Below are 23,784 nucleotides of genomic sequence, written 5' to 3'. Positions count from 1 at the left end.
TGCATACAACATTTTATGCCTCAGATGCATCTAAAGTTTGCAAATTTTGTATATTATGATGCTTCTAGGCATTAAAAAAATTCAGACTTTGCCTGGCTAGTTATTTAATACGAAAAAACGTTTTTTTCAGAAAATACCGAAAAAACCGGTACCGATATTCTGAATACCGGTAAACGGTGTGCTCGTTTTTACCGGTTTAGAAAATAACAGTTGGATTCCATACTTATACCCAAAGTAAGTGAAATATCGAGAAAATAAAATCCCTAGATTCCAATGTTTCAATAATATCAGTATGGCTTTGTTTTAAAATTTGATTTCAGGCAATTGGGGAACAACCGGCCTCCGATTTTAATGAGTGATAGCTCGTTGGATTCATCTTTCAATTCTAAAAAAAGGTATCTTTCACTTTTTCTAAAAAAAAATATTTTCTGTGAAAAGCGTTCAAAATTGACAACATGTCAGAGGGTACCGAAAACAGTTTTTCGGCAATAACTCAAGAAAAAATTATTTTAAATTGTTGTAATGTTGTACGAATGTCGGCCTTTAAAAGACCCACAGTTTGAGTATACGCACTGGCTGGTGCGAGTACATCCACGAGAGTTATGACTAAAAATATAGTGAATGTTCGGAGAGTCCGACTTCCCTGCAGCTTCAATGTTCCACGGAACTGAGTATGGGGTGTTGTAGCTGGCCTCAACCACTATCGTTCCACATAAAAATGAACCCAGTACTTTTGTGCTGCAAGCCTGTCTTAGAAAAAAAGTTGGTGCCAAAATGTAGATTTTTTCCTTCTTTCTGGCCCAACTGCTGGAACAGCGTCTGGAACGGTACTACGGCATGTATTTTTTATCGTCTGATATTCTTTTACCTTATCAAGAGAAAAAGGCTTCGCTATGTCGCGAATATATGTCGTTAAAACAGATCCAATGTTAGTAATATCAAGCGAAAAATCATTAAATTTTTCTCGGAGGATTTGAATAGCATATCTCCGATTTTAATGAGAAATAGCTCGTTGGATTCGTCTTTCAATTCTATTCTATATAGAATAGAATTGAAAGACGAATCCAACGAGCTATCTCTCATTAAAATCGGAGATCGCTTGTTCCCAAAGCTAAAAAAAATCACCTGAAGTTTTGTCAATATCACTCTTAATGTATTTCGAGCTATTTGTTGGTTTGAAAATTTGTTAGTTTCTGGACAGGATTGTCGTACTTCGTTTGTACTTTGTTAAGGTTTTAAACACATTTGATTTGCTTTCGTGGTGGGTTGTTGTCTGTATGTCTTTACTTGATGAATATTGTCAAAGAAAAACTCAAAAAATATTTTTTTTATAATTTAAAATTAAATTTAATATTTTTTCCATTTTTTTTAACTTCCAAATATCATGTTTTTGTTTTTGTAACTATTTACAGGATTTCCTTTCGTCTTTACACATTAATTCATTATTAATAGTATAATAAATTTATAATAATAAAATAAAAATGTTTACTTATATATTACAGAATAAATTTTTTAAATAATAAATCTGCTGATCTCCCTTTGTTTCACTTTTTTTTTAATTTTTTGTTTTTTTTTTTTGTTTTCTTTTTTATCTTTTTAATTATTTTTTTTTAAATATTTTCTCTTCTCTTCTCAACTACACTCAGCATAATAAATGAACAGGCAATAAAATACATTGGTCCAATTATTATGGTTTATTTTCTACAAAAAATATTTTCGATCGAATCAATTCGATATCATAATCCATTGGACTTGTGTGTGTGTTTCAATATCGTTTGTGTGTCCATTGGACTCGGGTCTGTATGTGTTTCTATGTTTTTGTGTGTGATATTATAGGTATATTAAAATCGTTATCGACGATTCAAAATTTCAATTATCCAGAGATATTGTCCAATCAAATGCGTAAATTATGATATCGAATTCGATGTCGTTTATGAAGTCCATAGAAAATAAACCTAAAACAATTTGAGCAACAGAGATTTATTGTATTCCATTATATTACTCATGTCACTGCTCAGAAAATATAAATTAAATACAACACGCATTCGGATATTTAAAAAAAAAAACAAACAAACAATCAACGATGTTCTATTCAAGAAAAAAAAAATTAAAATTAGAAAAAAAAATCAAATTAAAAATTAAAAAAAATTTGTTTTCCATATAATTTACGAAATATATCGGAAAATCATTCATGGTCAACGATTGAACCAAATACCGGAGCATTGTACGCATTCTCTTCGTCTCTATTATTATATTGTAATAAGCACGGGCGGAACAGTTATCAATGTAACAAATTCGAAATTAAGAAAAACGAAGCAATTTCTCTCAATGGTGAAACGAAACAGAACGAAAAATAAAATAAACGAAAATTCATTTTTGTTGAAAGGAAACTCATATAACAGACTCATACTTCACTCATCAAAGTATAGGTCTATTATTGTCTATTATTCACGCTGAAAATTGGGTTCAAATCGAGCCCATCAAAATCGACTTGATTCAACTGGCCCGAACATATTTGCTAACTTTCACAAATTTTGATTAGACATTGACTGGAATAATGATGAAAACTGCAATAAGAAAATTGTTTGTGGTATGAATTATATTTACAGGCAGCAATATCATTGTCGACAATACGTTTCACTTTTCCGTCACCGTCGTATTTTTGCGCAGAACCGGAATTCCTATCTACCCGTTTCCAATCTGATTTCTTGAATATTTGAATAATTTCCTTCAGCTAAATTTTGTTTTTGTTTTTAAATTTGTCTTAGAAGTTAAAAATTGACACAATGCTATTGGGGGTTACTCTTAATTTATCGCAGCAAAACCATAATTTCGACCAAATTAAAAATCTCAGCCTGACCCCCGATACTGATCATAAAATAAAAGTCTGATGTCTCGTGTGTGCTTATGTGGATGTATCATACGAAAGTTGAGCGATGCGAAGGATTTTTCTCTTATCTTATCTGTCGAATCAGATTTACAACAATTAGTTTTCCTATACCGGAAATGAATAACCCGAGGTGAAAATTTGTTTTAGTTCGTCCGTATCTGTATTTTGATGTATTTTAAAACGCTCTATATACGTACCAAATAAACACATTATGTGTCTGTGGGATAAACGATCCACATAGAGGCCAGTTAGCGCCACTGCCTCTTTTAGTCTAATATTTATGCCCTGAAAATCCCCGTTCCTATCGAATCGCAAATTCAGACTTTTTGTTGAATATTAAACGAAGAAAAAAAAACCGAAAAATCAAAAACTGAAAAATTTTAACGGAAAATTGAAGAGTTGGAATTTTGGAATTTGTTTTGTTGGACAACAAGCAGAAACTAAACGAAACATTTTGCATGAAATATTCAAAAAGGAATTGATTTTTTGCAGCGATTTTGCGTTGTAGTTGTAAATTAAATTTCCTCTTTTCCATATTACTTTAGTTTAAAAGCTATTTTATGCATTACAGTATTTTTAGTATTTTTTTTGTTTAAATTTAGTATGTTTTACTACTTTAGTTTTGTGATATTTTTTTTCATTGTTATTTCATCTGTTTTTTCTTTCATTGTTGTTTTTTTTTTCTTTTTGTTAATCAATAACAACTACGTATATAAATTGGGTTTATCTTTTGTTTACTTAAAATTTTTTTGTTTTTAATTTTATTTTTTTTATTTTAAAGATTAAGTAAAAATTTTTTCATTTAATTTTCTTTCATTTTTTTCTTTATTTCCTTATTTTCTTTCATGGGAAGAATGTGTTTATCGGTATGGGTTGTATTAATTATGCTTCATTTTTGTTGGTTTTTTTTCTGTGTTTAAATTAATGTGTGGTTATTACTGAGTAAGAAATTACTTTTTTTTCTTTTGTTGATTTTCTTCTTATTATCTTGTGATGTACACGTCGCAAACTCGCTGCAATTTGAGAATTTTGCTATTTTTTAAATTATTTTTGTTTTTATTTTCTTCATCTTCTGTTTTCATAATTCGTTTTTTAAATTCATTATGTCGTTTGAATGTATGGCGTTTTTGTTGTTATTGTTTTGTTATAATGTGAACGACTCTGAGATAATTATTTTTATTGATTTTGGTTTCTTTTCGTTTTTTTTTCTTTTTCTTTAAATTGTATTTTACAAAATAAAAAAATTTCTATTTCATTTCACTTTAAAAATTTATTTATTTTTATTTCCATTTTAAGTTCAGTATTTTCAATTTAATATTTAGAGCAGATAATACACGATGCTTGTTTTTAAAGATTTTGTTTTTTTTTAGTTATTTTTATTTCACTTTTTACCGAAACAGAGTTGTTTTTTGGCAGAAAATATTTCTTTTTTAATTTTTAATTACTTTTTATACTGATCAAAAATTTGAATGATGGGGGATTGGTATTAAGAAATGGATTTTCTTCTTTCTTACTTCTATTGTCTAAGACAAACAACAATGTTGGTACTAATATTTTAGTACATTCAATAGAAATCACAATAGAGATTAGATTCATCTGTCAATAGAAACAATTAATGAAGAGTGATGAATCGTCAGCTACCTATTGCAGAAACATAGATGGTATTTAGCATTTGTGATTATTATTTTTTTCACAGGATTTGACAGAAGTTCCAGGAAATCGCTTACACAAAACAAGTAAATCCATCTTCGGGTGGCATTTTTATGGAATTGAATTCTTAAAGATTCTGTGAAATTCTTGCAAAATTCTCAAAATCTTCAGATTTCAATCTTTAGAAAAAGATTTTCTCAAAATTTCACTGATATTTTAGAAACGGAATTCCATAAAATAGGCTTTGTCAGATGATGCAGGTTCTTTTATTCATCAAACAGAAATACGGAAAAACTGTGAAAAATTGATCATGACAATTAACAACTTGAAACATCGAAAACATCATTTTTTATTTGAATACGAAAGAAAATTAAAAAAAAAAGATTTCACACTTAATACACAAAAAAAAAAAATTGGAAAAAAGAGAGAAAGAGAGATTTTAATTTAAAATAAAATTTATTTCTAGTTTTTTTTGTTTGTTTTTGTAATATGCAACAAAATAATTATAGCGCATAATATATGTTTACCTACTACACGGTAATCGTATACAAAATTAATTCCATTTTTTTTTAGTTTTTCTTTTAATATTTAATTTCATTCTTTTTTAAGTAAATTCGATGGAGACAAATAATTTAAAAATATAAAGAAGAGAAAAAATATAAGGATATTCCCAACCCGAGTTTAGTTTTTTATACTCGAGTCTAAAATATAAAGAATAAAATTTTGACATAACTGGTAATTATGTATCGATGAACGGTTTAGTAAATTGACAATAATTACCACCATCGTTTACCACCATTTATGAAATCAGTAAAGCTGATGTCTCTGATGCTAAAGACATAGAGCTGGAAAAAATTATTCACCAAAATGTAGCGCTATTGGATAACAACAAAAAACATTGAACGTCGAACACGTACTCCCGTGCAATGACATGAGAGCACAGTTTTAATTGTCAATAACTATTTACAAATACGAATAATTTTTTCCAGCTCACTGTTTCTAGTTTCGGAGACATCAGCTCTACAGAATTCATCAATAAAATCAAGATCCGACGATAGTTTGGTGGTAAATATTATCAAATTACTGAGCGAGTTCTGTCAAAATTTTATATTTTCTACTCGGGTATAAAAAATTGAACTCGGGTCGAGAATATCCCTGATGTTTTTTATGTGATAAAAAAAAACGAACGAAAAGAAAAATTGAAAATGAAAAACGAACGAAAAAAAATCCATTTCAAAATATACATCTTCCCATCCATCAAACAGCAATAACAACTATATTTTTTTTCATTAAAAAAATTCAACAAATCAAAAAAAAAATTATTTTTTGTTTTAAAAAAAACTCAAATTTTTTCATTTTCTTTTTTTCCATTTTTATTTATAAGTTTTTTTTTGTTAATACTATTTATATATATGTCGTCCGTTTATATATATATAAATAATTCTATTGCTGTCTGTCTATATGTCATCTCACCTTTTTTCTCTTTCAATATTTGTTTTTTTCCAGTTTTTCATCCTCGCTCATTCACACCACAATTTTCGATATAATAGCATCACACACCTCTTTTCAGAGCTGGTCTGTAGGTTCTTGTTTCTTTCTTTTTTTTGTTTAATTTTTAATTTCATTTTTTTTTTATTTTTCCTTTTTTTAAATAAACTTAGCTATTGTTTATATAGTTTTCTTCTTCTTCTTTTAAATTATTTTTTTATTTATTTTATATTCCTTGTGTATGTTTTTTCTTCATTTTTTAAATTTATGTTTCATGTTGTTTTCTTTTACTTTTCATAGAGTAGTAGGCTTAAATTTATTTTTTTTTGATTTCTCACACTTCAATTTCGTTTTTTTTTAGTTTTATTGAATTGTTTATGTTTTTCTTCTCTTTTTTTTGTTTTATATCACACACGTACACCACAATCATTTTTATCGTCGTTTTTCGCGCACTTTCTATTTTAGTTTTTCCATCATAAACGTAAAAAAATAATAAATTAATCGAAATAGAAACCCAACTGTAAAGAACAAAAGGAAAAAAGTCTTTATTTATAAAAATAAAAACAAAAAAAAGTTTGAAGTTTAACAATTTTCAAGATCCATTCTTTTCCAAGTATAAACAAAGAATTTTTGTTTCAGTTTTTTGTATAATTTTCTGTTATGTTGACAATACAAATGAATTGTGTAGTAGAATTCTTGTTGTTCTGTATCCTTTCGTTTTACTCGAAAACATTTTTTTTTCGTGTATCTTTGTTGTTTGCTTCTATTTCCGTTTCTTATTACTCTTTTTTATATCCTGTTCCCCTTCCCCCTACATTATTATTTTTTATTTCCTGTTCATTATTCCATCATTGTTTACTTCTTCTTCTTCTCCTTCTTCTTTATCTCAAGTCTAAATCTTATGATGCTAAAATTATTATGTTTTTTATCACTAAAAAACCGGAAATATTTAAGTCTAAGAATTTGAACGCTATAAGGATAGCTAGGAGGAACTGGACTGGTTCATGTTACCAAAGAGTCCGGTCGAAAATGCGGCTTGTTGTGCTTGCTGTGTACTACCACCTTGTGATGATATGCTAGACTGTTGCTGCTGTTGTTGCTGCTGCTGTTGGATTTGTCGACTGTTCTTTGGTACTGGCGGCTGTAAATATTCATGGCGCGCCAATGCAAACACATCCATTCGGTCCTCTTTGCGATATGCTAAACAACCGCGAATGAAACTCTGGCGAATGGAAACGAAACGAGAAACTTATTAGAAAAAAACCTTCTGAATGGAGAAGCATTTATCGTAAATTATGGCTCCTTGGGGCCTTTAAGATGATTTACGTTAGACCATTTACCGCCCTGCTAAACAATATGCAAAGTCGAAACTTTATCACTAAGACTGTGTGCTTGTGATTCTCGATCATTAATTTCCCTGTTAGATGAATTAACTAGCGGAACGTCGTAATTCGTCATCGGATTAATACCAGCGAGAGTGAGAAAAAGAGTAGGACTGTCAGTGTCTTAACACTAAATATTGAACTCAAAACCGTTGGCATTGAAATTCTATTTTGTTGCAAACAAAGGTGTGACTGATTACGATTTGTAACGAAGAAAATGGGATTAATGTTACGGTGCTTCATGAAACTTGAGAAAATGTGAACAATTTGCTCAAAAATCCTATTTAATTCTAATCACAAGAATTGCAACCATCTCTCATTCATCTTAGTTTCGTCAAATTCTTCCCGTTCCAAATTCGTTGTACAATCCCGGAAATGTGAACCAATTAATTTCAATGCAAATATTTCTCCTAACACTTTCTCTGGCGGTAATTTCTATCCGAGGTCACTTGTTATTCAAAACTATTTCACATCAAAACTAGTTCGATCCTCAGTTCAATGAAATCGATTTTCCGAGGGCGAATTGCATTCCAAACACAAAAACACATGTCAACTGTAACCGCACTAAAACCTCTTAGTATTTTAACAACTTACCTTAGCTTCATTGGATACCGTTGGCTTATTTGAAAATTGAACTTCAGTAGCTTTAAGAATGGTGTTCTCTTCTAAAATTGTTGCTTGAGATTGATTGTGTCCAAATGGTTTCTTGCCATAAAGACATTGATAAAATATTACTCCTACGCTCCACACATCCACTTTGGATGATATTTTTGGCGGATTCTTGCCGACAACAAAACATTCCGGTGGTAGGTACCTACGAAATAGCAGAAGAGCACCAATTATGAATGTGTTCATCGAATGAGAAATGGCATTTTCAAAGCTTACCAATATGTTCCAGCGCCTTGTGACGTTAGATCCATACCATGATCCGGATTGTAATTCTCTTCGTCCATCACTTTCGACAGACCGAAATCTGTGATTTTAATTTCGCCGCATACATTGCCTTCAGTTAGCAAAAGATTGCCCGGCTTTAGATCGTAATGTATGACTGGTGGTTTGATTTCGTTGAGATATTTAAGCGCCGACACGACTTGCATTATTATGGATCTAGCCTCCCGTTCCGGTATTGTCTTGTGCTGCTTTAAATAGAAATCTAAATCATGTCCATCACAATATTCTAGAACTGTGCAAAATGAGTTTGCGTCTATTTCGAAGACATCATAAAGTTTGACCACTCGGGGATGATCCAGTGCTTTATGGATGTTGTATTCTCGGAGGGCATGCCTATTTCAAGCGGAAATTGATCAATTAAAATCTATGGTTCGGCGAATGTATAAACAGTCAAACACTCACTTAATGTAGTTGGCTTTCTTATCCTCTTTCCAATCTTTATTGAGCTGATGAACCTTGCATGCCACATATCGTTGTTCTTTTAAGTCAAACGCTTTGTGAACTTCGGAAAATCCACCTTTACCTAACAACATAAGCAATAGATACCGTTCGTTCAGAACCGGATGGTTGTTGAATCGGGACTGAAAAAGAAGGAGAAGAAAAATAAGTGTTAGCACTGTCGTTAGCGTCATGGGTGTAATTTCGGACTTACTTGATCTTCATTATGAATTCGTTTCAATTCTCTAATGTGTAGATTTCGCTCCCGTTCCAACTTTTCCGTTTCTAACTGTAAATCAGCATCTTCCTTTTTAAGCGCATTTTGCCGTAATTTAAGGATCTCGTCACACTCGTAATATTCTTGCATCGTATAGCCGCCGGATACTGGATCCGGCTTCAAAAACGTTGCGTCACTGCCATTATGTAAATTAGATGTGGACGAACCGCTCTGAGTTCCTCCAGTCAAGTTGTTTCGTTTGCGTCCAGTTTCCGCATTCGACGGTCGCTTTTTCATCAAAAGTTTCTTTTGGCGATCGATCTCTTCACGCTCAGCCGAAATTTCTTCTTGTCGTCGCGTCAACTCTTGAAACGCATAGCCATCCGTCCAGTTCTCTTGGAACGTTGCACCAACACGTTGTGTTACAAATTGCCCTAATCTTAACCTATTTTGCATACACTTTTGTCTCGCCTCCTTCTTTTCTATATTGCTTTTCTCTTTCAGCAATTTTTTAACTACATCTATACACTTATTAATATGATTTTTATGCTGTTCGATCACTTTTTGATGAGCACTGATTTGTCCTTTTTGTTCTTCCGACGACCGAGACAGTTCGTCCACTTTCGTTTTACTCAACTCATATTCTGAATCACGTTCTTGTATTTCTAGGTATGATAAGTCGGTCTGCGTTGATGCAGACACTTTAACCGGAGCTGGTTGTGGCGGTAGTGGTGGGGGCTGACACGGTGGCATCGTTTGAATGGGTGAAGGAACAATATTGGAAGTGTTTCGATTCTTAAAGAATTCTGGGTTGACTGCCAATGGTGGCTGAGGACTAGGTGGAAACATAGGAAATCCATGTTGTGAACTAGGTGATTTGGCACCAGTTGTAGTGCTATGTTGTCGTATTGGAGTACTCGGTGTATGTTTAAAGTAATCGTTAATTTGTATTTTCTTGCCATCATTCGATGGTATTGTTACTCTAGGTCCTTTGTTATTTTGAACAATGTGTGGTATGCCACTGCCACCATTTCCAGTTCCCGGTCCCGGTGTTCCTCCGCCAGGCCCACTACTGTCATCTACTTTTCGTTTCCGTTTTCCGGATCTTGGTTCGGATGGTGTACGGGGAAGTTTATCTGGCGTTCCAGCAGACTCTACCTCCTTATCACTGTGGGAGGATCCAGTGCTCATATTCGAGTCCTGGTTATGTACTGTTGTCTGTTGGCCACCTTGAACTACAGTTGTCTGAGGTGCCATCTGCAGTTGAAGTTGAGTTCCGGCGGACATCTGTAATGCAAATTAAAGAAAAGAAAAAATTAATTCATTTCAATCATAAAAGACATTCGCAATTAATTATTAAAATATGAAATTCAAATATGACTTGAGTGGTAAAAAACAAACTAACAAATTTCTTCACATATTTTCAACATTATGTACTCTCGTACACATTAAAGTGAACCATTTAATTCAATATGGACGACACAGACGACACTTTCTACTTGCAAATAAACGATTTTTTACACAAGAGCCACAGAATATACGCAAATACAAACAAAATGGCGAATGAATTGTGTATATAAGACGTATAAGAACACAATTGAACCCATCGTATACAAATTGTATTCTCAAGCTCAGCGAAAGAAAAAAAAACTCAACTCTGGCGATGAAGTATAAAATCTTACAACTTCAGTTGATAAAATTGACTCACCAAATTCGATTAACTTTTCGAATGTTTATTCGATTTTAGCATTTTCACTGATCAACGGACATAGCCGATTTTCAAAGCGATTTAGTACCGAAAAATCTAATTTTTTATCCAAAAAAAATGGATATGAATAAAATGAAATATTTTATTCGAAAAAGTATTAATACACAAGGCGCACACATAGTCACACTCAGAAAATCTTCATGCAACAAAGTCTCTGTGGACACTCTTTTCCAACCATATGCTCTGGTAGTATAAAATCCTCACACACTTACGCAAAAAATGACGATTCTACAACGACTGAAACTACATTGAATAAAACACAAATTCAAAACCCTAGACGAGGAATTTCGAATCTCTCTCCTGGCTAACAAATCGACGAAACGACAGCAGAACGTACAGAAAAAAGAAGTAATTTTCGTAACAGAAATTCACTCATCGTTTATTGTTTTTTTTTTTCTCATCTCGGTATTATATGGTTACTCTTATACACCGTGAAGACATAAATTGAAATTAAAGTTCTTCAATAAAAGAGGCACACAAAACATAACGACATATTCTCCGAATCACTAATACATAGTAAATGGAGAAGCGAAACCGGCATTTCACCCAACAGAGAACAATCTAATCCATCACATAACTGAGCGACATACAAAAACCCAATACTATACCAAGGCGCAGCCATTGATAAACTAAAGTGACAGATAGAATTGTTTTGACGGTAGTGACTAAAACCGCACCACAATTCGGTTCATGGATGACTACCATACACACAAAACTAAATGTCTTACCAATACTAAGGTCGATTCAACTATCAAAATTACTGAGATAAGCGCGCGCCTTTGTCTGTGTGTGGGAAACGCACAAATACATGTGCAAGAAAGGCATTTAAATTCACACAACAAAGAGACTTTGCTGGTAGTGGTTCGGAATACAAATATGTATATATGTGCATGCTCTCGATTTAATCAGTGGCAATAAAACTTGACATCTGGTCACATTTAACCTTTAGCCATCAAATTTGACAGGTAAAAATTTGAATTTAATTAACGTCAGTAATTAGCACAGACACAGTAAAAATTAGTGCTTTTTGTCAATTAATATAACGAAATAATTTTATTTAGAGAAATTTGTAATCGGCTCTAATAGATAAGGGATTGTTAACCTACCTTAAAATTTATAACATGAAACCTGTTTCCATAACCAAATTCTTCAAGGCCTTTTTCTCAGTCTTTTTTTCTCTACTACAAATGATTGAGAAGTGGAATTAAGAGAGAGATAATGGAATTGAGAGGGAGAGAGAGAGAGTAGTAAATCGCTCTCACTTTATATACAAAATATCAAACCCACACACGTACATCGACCACGTGGTTCGATGATGCGCATATATAACATATTTTATGAAGCAATTTTATAATCATCTCTTTTCGTATCATTTACAAAATGCAAACCATTAAAAACATTCATTTACACACACACCACTGTACATGGCTGTGACGTCACTTGAGCTATTTCCCAAAGAAAATACTCTAATCTCTTTTTACTCTCCGATTGCGTAGGTATATATATGTGCTTACACCTAATAATAAATAATACGATAAAACGGCAACGACATGATATGGCATTGCATTAAGTCAAGCATTACACCATTTAATTTTTTTTAATTTTTGTTTTCGGTGTGTGTTGTTTAAAACAATAATAAAACAAAAAAAAATTGAATACACACAAACACTTTGAAAATAGCTATGAATAGTTTGGATGACTGTGTACTAATACTGACGTCGAAATTAGTTTTTTTTATGGGAAATTGATAAATAAATTATGAACTAATTAGACAAAAGCTTAAATAAAATTTTTTATATAAAAATTATTTATTTTTTGAGTCAAAGAAAAGTTTAATTGATTCAAAATGGCGGACAATTGTGTGTTGTAGGGGCTGCATAATATGTTTGAGGATATATAATTTTCGTTTATATTTTACAGACACAGAGCGGTAGAAGAGGTATGGTGTTCGGCATTTTATCGTTGAATAATAATATGGATTTTGGTTAAATGGTTGAACTGGGATATATATGTGTAACGAGTAGCGATTGAAGAAAAAAGATTTTTTTTTCTGTGTTGCTTTTAGCAAAATCGACGATTCGGTTCGTGTCTACCGTAAAACCATATCACAAAACGCGTTATACATACCTATGCTCGGGTTTGTGTATGCATGTATAATAACTTAAACAAGTTGGGTGTTGGAACAGTTTGTTGCTCTGTGAGATGTTGAATGTTGATTACGATTTTTGTCCGATTTTGATGTGAGAAATGTTTTTTTTTTCAATGGCTGTGAGTTGATATTTTGGTTTTCGTTGGGTTGGTGGAATTGTATGGCAAGATGGAAAATATATACCGACAACTTAAGATTATTGAATGGAATACGAATTTGGATCGCAGCGGAAATATTGTTACATGTAGAGAGAGAGAATTTATTAGTGCAACGTTAGTTTTTGTACAAGAACTGTCTGAGAAGAATTAAACTTTTTTGCTCAACGACGACGACTATGAATAAGGGAAATTTTCGACACAACCGCATTCGGTGCATAATATTGATCAGAAAACATCATAGTCATTGGTTATATGTCGTTTTTGTATATTTTCAAGTAGTTTTGTGTATGTGACACGATAAGATGCACTTATACTAACGGAACATACAATAACATCTCAATGACGATATTGCTGGATATCACTGAGGCTGGTATCAAAGTGTTATCTAGTGATGACAGACTTTTTTTTTTGAACGAGAAAAAAAAAAGATTATGAAACTGGGAGGTAGAATTCGCTTAAAGTATATTATGGTTAAAACGGAAGAAAATGCATTTCGAGTCCGATTTGTAGCTCGAGCCGGAGGCAAGCGCTGGAATTAGACAGGATAAATGAGAGCTAGACTGTTATCACGAGTTAAATGAAATTTTTTTCATTAGAATGCTCATTGTGACATGTTTTCCCTAAGCAAGGTTCTAAATTAAGTTTTGAGTTGTTGATAGCCAAAAAATATTGGCACATTGATTAAAGAATACTTTGTTATTCTCCTTGCGCTTCCTGGGAGAGGGTTCCTAGCAGACATGGTAATTCTAATTCGAATGAAAATAGGATTTTTCATGATTAACGTCCTAACTGAAACTTAGACATTCCATCTTCGACCGATTGAGATCGATTTGAAAAATATTTAAACAAACATTTGAAATAGAATTCGAATATAATGAGCTCTGAGTCATACCAAAAAGGCAAACATGAATTTTAACAAAAATGGAGGACATAATGACTGAAGAAGAAGAAGAGAAAAAATATTCCTACGATTTCAAATTTACTGTGGAATTTTAGAGAGATATCACCTTCGTGTATAAATGTAAATATTGAAGAAAGAAAAAACCGTAACACAACATAACCGAACGGAACGTTTTTCGTATTTCAACGGAAAATTATTTTTTCTTTCTTCTTCAAAAGTTATCCTTTGTATGTCTTTTGTATACAGAAACATCTGTACAAATGCGTGAAAAGTAAAAATAGGAACTAGGTATGTTTAGGCCAAAAATTCGTGTACAGTTACGTATTATATACATTAAAACGACAGAATACAAATCATATTCAATAGAAAAAAAATTTAAGTTTTAGTTTTGAACACGACGACTGAAAACGATCATTAATTTTTTGATGATTTCACCATCGTCATCATCATCATCATAATCATCATCATCGCATGAATAAAGTATAACACAAATTTGATTTCAATTAATTTAGTTTACATTACATGTATGTAGCTGAAACGAATTAGAAATTTCGATAATATTTGCCCGAACACACGCGATAGTTAAAATAAAATCAATAAAATAAAAAGTTTAATTATAGATTAAATGTACAAAAATGCACACAGGTTTTCCACGATGTGTGTTCTTTTTTTGAGTGAATGGATTAGGTTAATATAAAAAAAAACATCACAGGTAAAGCATGTATCATACCCTCCTCTCTGTGCAAACAGTCATGCCACAGTGTGTTTTTATATACACACATTAATCTAATAACCATTCAGCGTACACAATTAAATTCAAGAAATTTACTTCTCAAGTATTTCGTTTCTTTCGATTTTACACCAGCACAACTAAACGCGAAAATTATATTTCGAAATTACTGATCTTGCGACGTTGCAAAAAAAAAAAACAACACATTACACACATTGCGAAAAGAAAATATTGTTATTTAGCACAGATAGCGATGAAATGTTATATCGATACCTTATGAGGTAATGTGTGTTGCATCTCGAAGAAGAAGCAAAAAAATAAACGTGTTAGCCAGCAAGAATTTGGTATTTTGCTTCAGTATCAGTCAGTTAGATGAATTAATTTTTAGTTTACCATTTTGTACACTTCTTACAGAACAAAGGTAAACGAGAATTCAATGAAGTTTTTAGCAGGTAAAGATTTTGTGTCAAATTTTGTTTATTTTGTCTCAGTTATTACTAAACTACTATATACTTCCCCCTAATCATCGAGTCAAAATTTTCCACCCTTTCAGTGGTGACATCTTATTTTGATTGGTATATAGCACAGCATAGGTATTCGAGCTGGTCTTTAATTAAATTCGAGGTCTTCAGTCATTAAAATTGGAAAAGTGATGAACTTCAAACAAGTTCTTTGTAACGGAAAATCATACGTTGTGTGTTAGAAATGGAATTTACAGTAAAATTAATAATGTTAGACTGATACGCCTAGCCAGAAAGTAAATAGATAATTACTACTTTGTCATGGTATGAACGACATGAATTTCGAGAGAGAGAAAAAAAAAACGAATCAATAATCGTCTGGCCTCTTGAATCAATAGCAGGAACTCAATCTATTTCAGTTCGAATCGTGGAATTTTTAACAAGAACCCAAAACAACAACAAAAAAACATTGGGCTATACTGAGAACCGTCGATGAATAAATTAGTTAAATTGGTGAAATAAATTTTATTTAAAAAAAAAAATATCGTTCTCGTAAACCAAGATTTTTCTTTCGGTATCTCGTTCGATTTGAACAACAGGTTAGTCTATCTTCTAAATAAAAAAAGAGAATTGATTTGAGAAAACGGAACAAAAATATTTGTATTTTTTCAACCTTAATTCAATCGGTTAAACAGTACTTTTCCATCCGAATTGAAATGGCAGCTCGAAAGAAAAAAAAAATTGAAATAATCAATATCTGGTGCCAACAGCACATAAATAAATTTTTCACAAAATTCCAAGTAGGTATATCACGGGTGTACCACTTTACCATAAAAATGGTCGTAAAATACCATCGATTTTAGGCAATTGCCGAAGACAATTAAAAGTTACTATAACAGAAAATCGTTGTTGCCGAAAACTAAAACATTCAGAAAATTAAAAAACGATTCGATGTTTTTGAACAACATTCAACAGGGCAGGTACAAAAATCAAAAATGTTCTAAGCAGCGACAATAAAAATTGTTCTAAGTTACACCCCTGGAGTATATACAGCTTTTCAACTGCAAGAAACAAATTATCGATTTTATTCTGCGATGTAGTTACATGTATACAAATTACATAAACTTGGTAATATTAACAATCATCATCATCATCATTGTAATCGTCATACTACGTTTTTTTTTTCTTTTTCTCTGTTTTATACATAGTGTGCCCGGTGTAGCATACCATATACAACAAAACTGAAACAAGAAAAAGCTCCGAAAAAAACTAACCTTTTCAATTTTTATAATAGATATTTTAGGATTTTTGTGTAAATATTTATCGCAAATATTAGCAAAATATACTTTGTTCAAGGTCGATGATGATGGATGATGTTTAGGTAAAATAACAATTTTTTTTCGTCTTCTTTCGATTCAATTTAATTTTTCAGAAATTAGCTGTGTGAACGGTTTATGTGATTCAATATTTTAATAGAAAAAATAATAATAATCATCTCGTATAACCATCGTGACCTATTTTTAAGCACAAATGTTTAATGTGAGCATTCATCCTATGTAACTTCCCGTCCACACAATACAACGCTAAAATTTTTTGGAGACGTAAAATCTTACACATTTTAACCCTTCTTTCTTATTCAGGTTATTTTTTTTCTATCCTGGTTACACTCTCCAAATCGACAATGTAAGAGTATAATATTTGTGTGTACGTTTATATTGTATAATACAAAATATCCCACCCCAAAAACCATACCAATGAATTTATACCCAGGGTTTTTACAAAAATATACAACACAACTCGTAAACGAAAAAGGACGCATGTCTTGTATTAATTCAGGTTCTTAGCATATGTATCACTGAATTGTACCACACTTAAATGCTATCGGAACCAAAAGTATATATGACCGAAAAAAAAATGTTTTTTTTTCATCTAATACTCCAGTATCTTTAACCCAAAGCAAAATTTAATACAGAAAATTACAAGGTGGCTGTTGCTGGGTCGATTATATCATACGGAGAGTACGAGCTCAATGAGGCGATAGAATGTGTAATGGTGAAAAGGTCGAACAAAGACGAATAACGAACAAAAAAAATGTTAATTTTCTTATCAAATGATTTCATTTATTTATAAGTAGGTGTATGTACGCATCGAATGAACGCCCGTCGTCGTTTTCAACGTGTATATTTAAAGGGCGTTTTCCACTAAGAATATATGTATATTTCGGTACTATAAAAAAGTCATAACTTGGGCTAAATTGTGAAGGAAATATACAACAAAAAAAATTTAAGTTTCATTTTTGCTTCTTTCAGTTTTGTTGTTATACGAAAATTGGTTGCAATGTTTGTACGTCTTCAACGTAAGTTTCGTATTAGCATCCACCCACAGGGGTGTGTAACTTGGAACAATTTTTGTTGTCGCTGCCTGAGTACATTTTTAATTTTTGTGCCAGCCCTGATGAATGTCGTTAAAAAAGATCGACTCGTTTTTTATTTTTTTTTTAAATTTTCTGAATGTTATAGTTTTCGGCAACAACGATTCTCTGTTATAGTAACTTTTTTAATTGACATCAACAGTTGCCCAAAATCGATAGTATTTTACGACAATTTTTATGATAAAGTGAACATCAAAAAATATAAAGTCGAGGGTTGTTGTGGTCGTGGGTTATACGGATTCGTCAAGATTTCTAATTTTATTTAAAACGAACTAACTTCGCACACAAATTGTAATGTACACAAAACGTCTCAACGACAGAAAAAAAACCACACAACAACAAAAACGATTTTTTTCTCTCTAAAAGTAAAATACCTATGCAAAATGGCCAAGCCACTGATTTTATGCGTCGCTTTTAGCAGAAAAATAACACACAAGACAAAATGTTTTAATGTTTTCTTGATTTAATGCAGAGTTTATTTACCTGAATGAATTTTTATGTATTTATTAACGATGTTGTTCGACGTTCATTTGTTGTGTTATAGAATCTAGTTGAAAGGAGAATATGTGTAAAATTTACACGATGGTCCGATAGCGATCGGAAACTTTTCGAAACAAAGTAGATCGTGGTAAAGGTAGTTTGAAATTTGAGGAAGAAGAAATCGAAAAAATTCCTCTCTCTATGCGTATGCCATAGAGTGTCCTTAATATGATTTGTTAAAAACCCTGTCTTCAGTCAAATTCGCAAAAAATCAAACTATGATTATAAATAAGCAGGTGACAGCGAAGCATTAAAGCTTTCTTTTTCGATCACAGTCGGTGACAATCAAAATAACATCAGTAGTGGCTATATTTAGCTAAATGGTGTCAATCGAAAATGTAATCCACCTTTTAATACCTTACGATTTAAACAGTAATTACAGTTTTATTGTTTGTTTCTTGTCGGCCTACACTAAGTCATTTCTGTATGGAACGTAACGTAATATAAAATACACACATAAGACGTTTCGTTTTTTTTTGCTGTTGTCTCCATCAACTTGAAAATAATAATAATAAAAAAAAACACATTCAACAAAACCTAATCTGAATCTGATACTTCCACATTGTATAGACCTGAGAGTATAGAGAGCACAAGCGCAGTTAGTTAACATATTATTATATTTTGTGTGTAAATAAATAAAATAAAAAAAATTATGAACACACAAATGTGTATAAGCCAGAAGAGACCGCGCGCGATTTTAAATAATGGCTAAAGACTGGTTTTTTTTTTCACAAATTTAAGGTCATATGCACTCCATTTTCTGTATAGAGGTTGACTGTTATAACGTTCCAGGTAGAGAAAATTGCGCACACAAAAAGAAAAGTAAACATCTAGCTTAGATGAATGCAAAATGTCGACCCGGTGTTGCGTTTTCTAGCTGGTTACACACCTTATGCGAAAATGGCATGTGACTTGGATCTGTATCTGTCTGGCAGTTTAGCTAATTGCAATTGAGTATGCGTAACTGTTCACAGTCTCATAGACAAAAATTGTACACTTACATATTCAATTAAAACACCAATTTTAACGCGAAAAAATTAACTTTGGTGGGTCGACAAAAGTTTGTTACAACATGAGTAACGAATTATTTTTTTTGAATTATTTTTACATACAAAAAGAAATAACCATACGTGTGGTACATACAATACAATCAAACCAGAATTCGAACAGAAATTAAACCGAAACGAAGACAATTTATTATTTTTATTTCATAGAAAGTAATTTTAGCGAAAATTGAATTAGCCGATGTTTTAGTTTTGAGTACTATAACTGAACAATGCATAAACTTTCCATTTAACATTTAGCAACAGAAACGGTTGAGATTGACATGAGTATTAGAGATCCCAAGTGATTGATTAAAATTTTGTTTTGAAAAACATTTCGCCAAATTCAAATTGCAATTTGTTTTTTTGAACATAATAACAAGCTGTTGATGCAGAGCGGAAATAGACGAAAAATTTGAACGAAAGGGACAAAAATCAACAACGAACACTTCCTTTATATTCGATGATGTGATTGTGAGACCTAAATTAGTTCCACTAATTTGGACGAGACACATGATCTCAGTGCGTTGTCCTCTAATGGGACCTGGTGTGCAACTCTTTAAGTATCTATTCGTACTGATCTCGTAGCCAAGAATATGTTTCGGATGGATGTTCCGAATGGAGCTGCATTGAGTAATTAAATTGCCCAAGAATTTTTAACGGTTCTGTCGTTTCAGAATCTCCGCGTTTGATGGAAGCAGCTTCTAAGAAGTTAGAAGGGTTGAGGAAAAAACCGAGAATTGAAATATCACACACAGTTTTATGTCGAAATTCAGGCGGAAAAGTACAAAATTTCAGAACATGTTAGTTACAGTTAGTCCCAACAAAAGTTGTGACGCGATTTGCTTCAGCTGGTCCACTCATACAACCTCACTGTCTGATACGTATTTATACGATTTTACCAGCGCGCGAATGAGTACTAAACTTGTGTAAACACATGAAGTTGAATGAGTGGACCATCTGAAGCCAATTTGGTTGGAATTAACTGTAAGAAGTGAAATTCGTATGAGTTATACCAGGTGCAAAAGTATATTAGTAAATGTCATAGACTTAACCGATGTAATGTGGACAACAATTTTCACTTTTTTCCTTTTTTGAACGAATGGACCATGTATGGAATTGAGAACTGATCGATCAAATTCCAAGATCGATTTTTCAGAGTGAAAATTTGGCCATAAGCTCAGTGATGAAGTAGATAATTTTATATCGAATGTTAGGCATTATTTTTAAACACATGAAGTAATCGATTTAATGATTGTGCGCTGGTCGTTTGTACCAGGTTTTCGTACTACACCCCAATGCCAGCGCATGGAATGATAATGAAGTGAAATTAAAAAAAAAGGAATAAAATGGAAAATTAAAACTTTAAATGTAAATGAGTTAAGTAAGCAATAACGTCATCATGTCGACTCGGGATGATCATGCTAACTGAAAACTAATTTAAAAACAAGGTCTCAGTTCCAACAGAGCATAACGGCCAAGAATAATTTTATTGAAAATATAATTACTTTGCAGGTTCGTTAAAAGAATTGGTTTATAATAATAAAAAAGAAAAGAAAAGAAAAACGCAAAGAAGAATGTGAACCGACTAACGTCTCGTTGAGGATTCCTTTCAAATTAGTCTAGTTTGTTCGCCAGAGACTTTAACACGCAATCAACACAATTAAACTAAACACGAACATACGGCTCACTTGTACCAGATTTTTCGACCACAAATATCGACTAATTTCTTGACTCATTCGTTAATATATTAAATGACACCGAAGTATATTTTTAGAAATAAAAATGTATATAAATTCGAAATAGACAGTTTTGTGTTGATTGGTTTGAGTGGAACATATATAGCATATAGCATTAAATTGGAAAGTAGTTCGACTTACACAAACGTATTGTTTCATACATAACAAAATTTTGTATAAAATTCTATTGTACAATAGTCAATAATTACAGCGCATGAATCAAAATTAATTAATTTGAATCTCTTTGAAACTCAATGCTATTGATGGCTCAACATTTATGCAACACAACTAGGATGATGGGAACTTTTTTTTTCATTCGGTTCGATGGAAAAAAAGTCCATTTGCGTAATGACGCAGGTCCTTCGGTTTGTGCATCCCCTTTGCCATAAGCAAGTAATTAAAATCTATAGATGCACATAACACACACACACATACATATATGACAGAGTGTGGTGTTATGAAAACGGTATACGAAAATGGGAAATTATTGCGAAAATTTTCCTACATAGCCAAAATTTTTCGTGTTTATCAAGCAAAACCAACGCAGAAACAAAACCCCATATAGGCCAACATGCGCAATAAATCGAATGTTTGCAACATTTCCTCATTTTGCAACATATCACTTCCCTTTTACGGCGTAGATATTCGTTTGAGGTATATATCCTTTTGTATGATGCCGAAATTTTGCTGAGAAACTTTAATCAAAAAAAAAAAACAACCGACTGTATACATATATGGGTATCCGACCGTCTATACACCATTATGGAAAATTTTTCGCTATGGAAAACGCTTATTGGGACACACACGACATACACTTCGTAGTAATGATTTTATCGTATTCTAACGTTATGTCAGTCGTAACAAGACAGCTTTTAAAGGCTTTTAAAAGACAAGTACACAATTCATTGTCTAAATTGTGAATAAGCTTTTGTCTCGCATTTTCGTAGGATGCATCAATTATCTGTCTGTATTATAATAGTTAATGAGTCCTTCTTGCGACATTCACCAGTATATTGACTCTCACCTGAATTAAGTGAGCCATAGGCACGGGTATACATCGCCAGAGACAAGTGCATTATTCTGCGAGAGAAATCGGTGATGTACACGCTACCCTAGCAACATCAAATGCACAATCACAACGGATGAAAAAAAAAATTCGATGACGTGCAAATTTGCTATGAAACGAATGCACCGAATCAACGTAACATTGTTACATACAACGCATTTAAACCCGTAATTTTTCCGCACTTAAACAACCAATGAAGACGGACGCACGAACATACTTATCGAGCTACTATTTCAACAGTTATAGTATATAGCAGGTAACGAAAAAATAGGAAAATATGCGTAGGTATTGCCATCAATTGACGTTAGAACCACAATTCAAGTGAGAAAAAAAACGAAGCAAAAATGTGACATTATGTGCGGTAGACATATAGTTTTTGATGACTGAAATGCCCTCAAATTAAATATGAACACTTGGTATAAGATCGACAAATTAGAATTCAGTTAAAATATAACTTACTTCAGTACGACTTGTACTAGATATATTACTTGATATTACTCATGTATGGTGAATCTAAATCGAAAATGAACATTTTTAGCCCCGTACGAAGTACTGGGGGCTTATAAGATTAATATGCCGTTTGTAACACGTCGAATTGGAAGCAGACAGTAAGGGCAAAGCATTTGGTTATGTTCATAGATGACGAATCCGCAATAAAAAAAATGTCCGTCCGTCCGTCCGTCCGTCCATCCGTCCGTCCGTCCGTCCGTCCATCCGTCCGTCCGTCCGTCCGTCCATCCGTCCGTCCGTCCGTCCGTCCGTCCGTCCGTCCGTGACCCCTTTAGCTTGAGTAAATCACAACCTTTTCTCAAAATTCTTTTTTTCCCCGATTGGTATCGACAAAAGTAAGGTCAAGTTCGAAAATGGGCATGGTTGGGTGGGCCCCTCCAGAGCTAGGGCCCTATAGGTGTTTTTCAGTCTTTCCACGATATCTACCGAAATACGCACGCAATAGCTGCTTGTGATATATCAAATGAAAGGTATTGACGAGTAGAAAAAAGTTGCTGAACATTGTTTTTGGGTAAGATGCAACGTGGGCTTGTTGGGAGGGCTCAAAGGTCGTTACTCGGCCCTAAGTGTTTTTTGCACATATATCGAGTAAATCTCACCCGATTTTGCTAGTTTTAGTTTTTTATGGAAGGTAATTGAATACCGAAAAGAACGTGACGAAAAAAGTTTCAAATTAGGGCCCTTGGACTAAGGCCACTACTCGGCCCTAAGTGTTTTTTGCACATAAATCGAGTAAATCTCATCCGATTTTGCTAGTTTTTGTTTCATTTGAGAGATAATTGAATGCCGAATAGACTGATGGCGAAAAAAGTTTCAAATTTAGGCCCTTGTATTAAGGCCGCTACTCGGCCCTAAGTGTTTTTTGCACATAAATCGAGTAAATCTCAACCGATTTTGCTAGTTTTTGTTTCATTTGAGAGGTAATTGAATACCCAATGGAAAGTTGGCAAAAAATTTTGGGTTTCTAAAATAATGTCGTAAATTGTTGGTTTTATTTGAGAGGTACTTCGTACGGGCTTTCGTAATTGCGCTATGCGCAATTTTAAAAATGAACAGTTTCAGTAAATTTGACAATGCCCAACTTGACTTGCATTTTGGTAACAGACGCATTAGAGGGTTGTAGACGTATTAGGGTTTATTAGGGCTTATTAGGGCTACGGACGTATTATGGTTGCGGACGAAATAGGATTACGGGTTGTACGGGGCTAAGTCGCAGCAAACGCTCCGACTGTTCTGATGCCTTGTTTTTTAAATCTTTAGTGAATGGTGAAC

At 32.7% G+C, this 23,784-nt stretch overlaps 1 protein-coding gene across 9 annotated transcripts in view; it reads right to left on the bottom strand.

Moving 5' to 3' along the window:
• Nucleotides 1-6,661: 6,661 nt before the first annotated feature.
• The window catches only part of LOC119068856 (serine/threonine-protein kinase tousled-like 2), a 72,672-nt gene continuing 55,549 nt past the window's right edge, over nt 6,662-23,784 (bottom strand). For 4 of the 9 annotated variants that reach the window (XM_037172682.1, XM_037172683.1, XM_037172686.1 and 1 more), the window contains 5 exons: nt 9,014-10,303; nt 8,764-8,942; nt 8,296-8,694; nt 8,005-8,224; nt 6,662-7,250 (listed from right to left, as the gene is read on the bottom strand). In XM_037172682.1, coding sequence (XP_037028577.1) covers nt 7,011-7,250; nt 8,005-8,224; nt 8,296-8,694; nt 8,764-8,942; nt 9,014-10,303 — 2,328 coding nt within the window. In that variant the 3' untranslated portion in view covers nt 6,662-7,010. Of the gene's footprint in view, nt 7,251-8,004; nt 8,225-8,295; nt 8,695-8,763; nt 8,943-9,013; nt 10,304-10,421; nt 10,558-10,724; nt 11,183-11,392; nt 11,414-11,890; nt 11,934-23,784 lie in introns of those variants that run through there. The other 5 variants (XM_037172691.1, XM_037172689.1, XM_037172688.1 and 2 more) reach the window with 5 other exon arrangements.

This window comes from Bradysia coprophila (assembly GCF_014529535.1).
Source record: "Bradysia coprophila strain Holo2 chromosome X unlocalized genomic scaffold, BU_Bcop_v1 contig_20, whole genome shotgun sequence".
Taxonomy (NCBI): Eukaryota; Metazoa; Arthropoda; class Insecta; order Diptera; family Sciaridae; genus Bradysia; species Bradysia coprophila.
The sequence above is the reverse complement of the archived record's forward strand: the minus strand, read 5'-3'. Positions and strand labels throughout refer to the sequence as shown.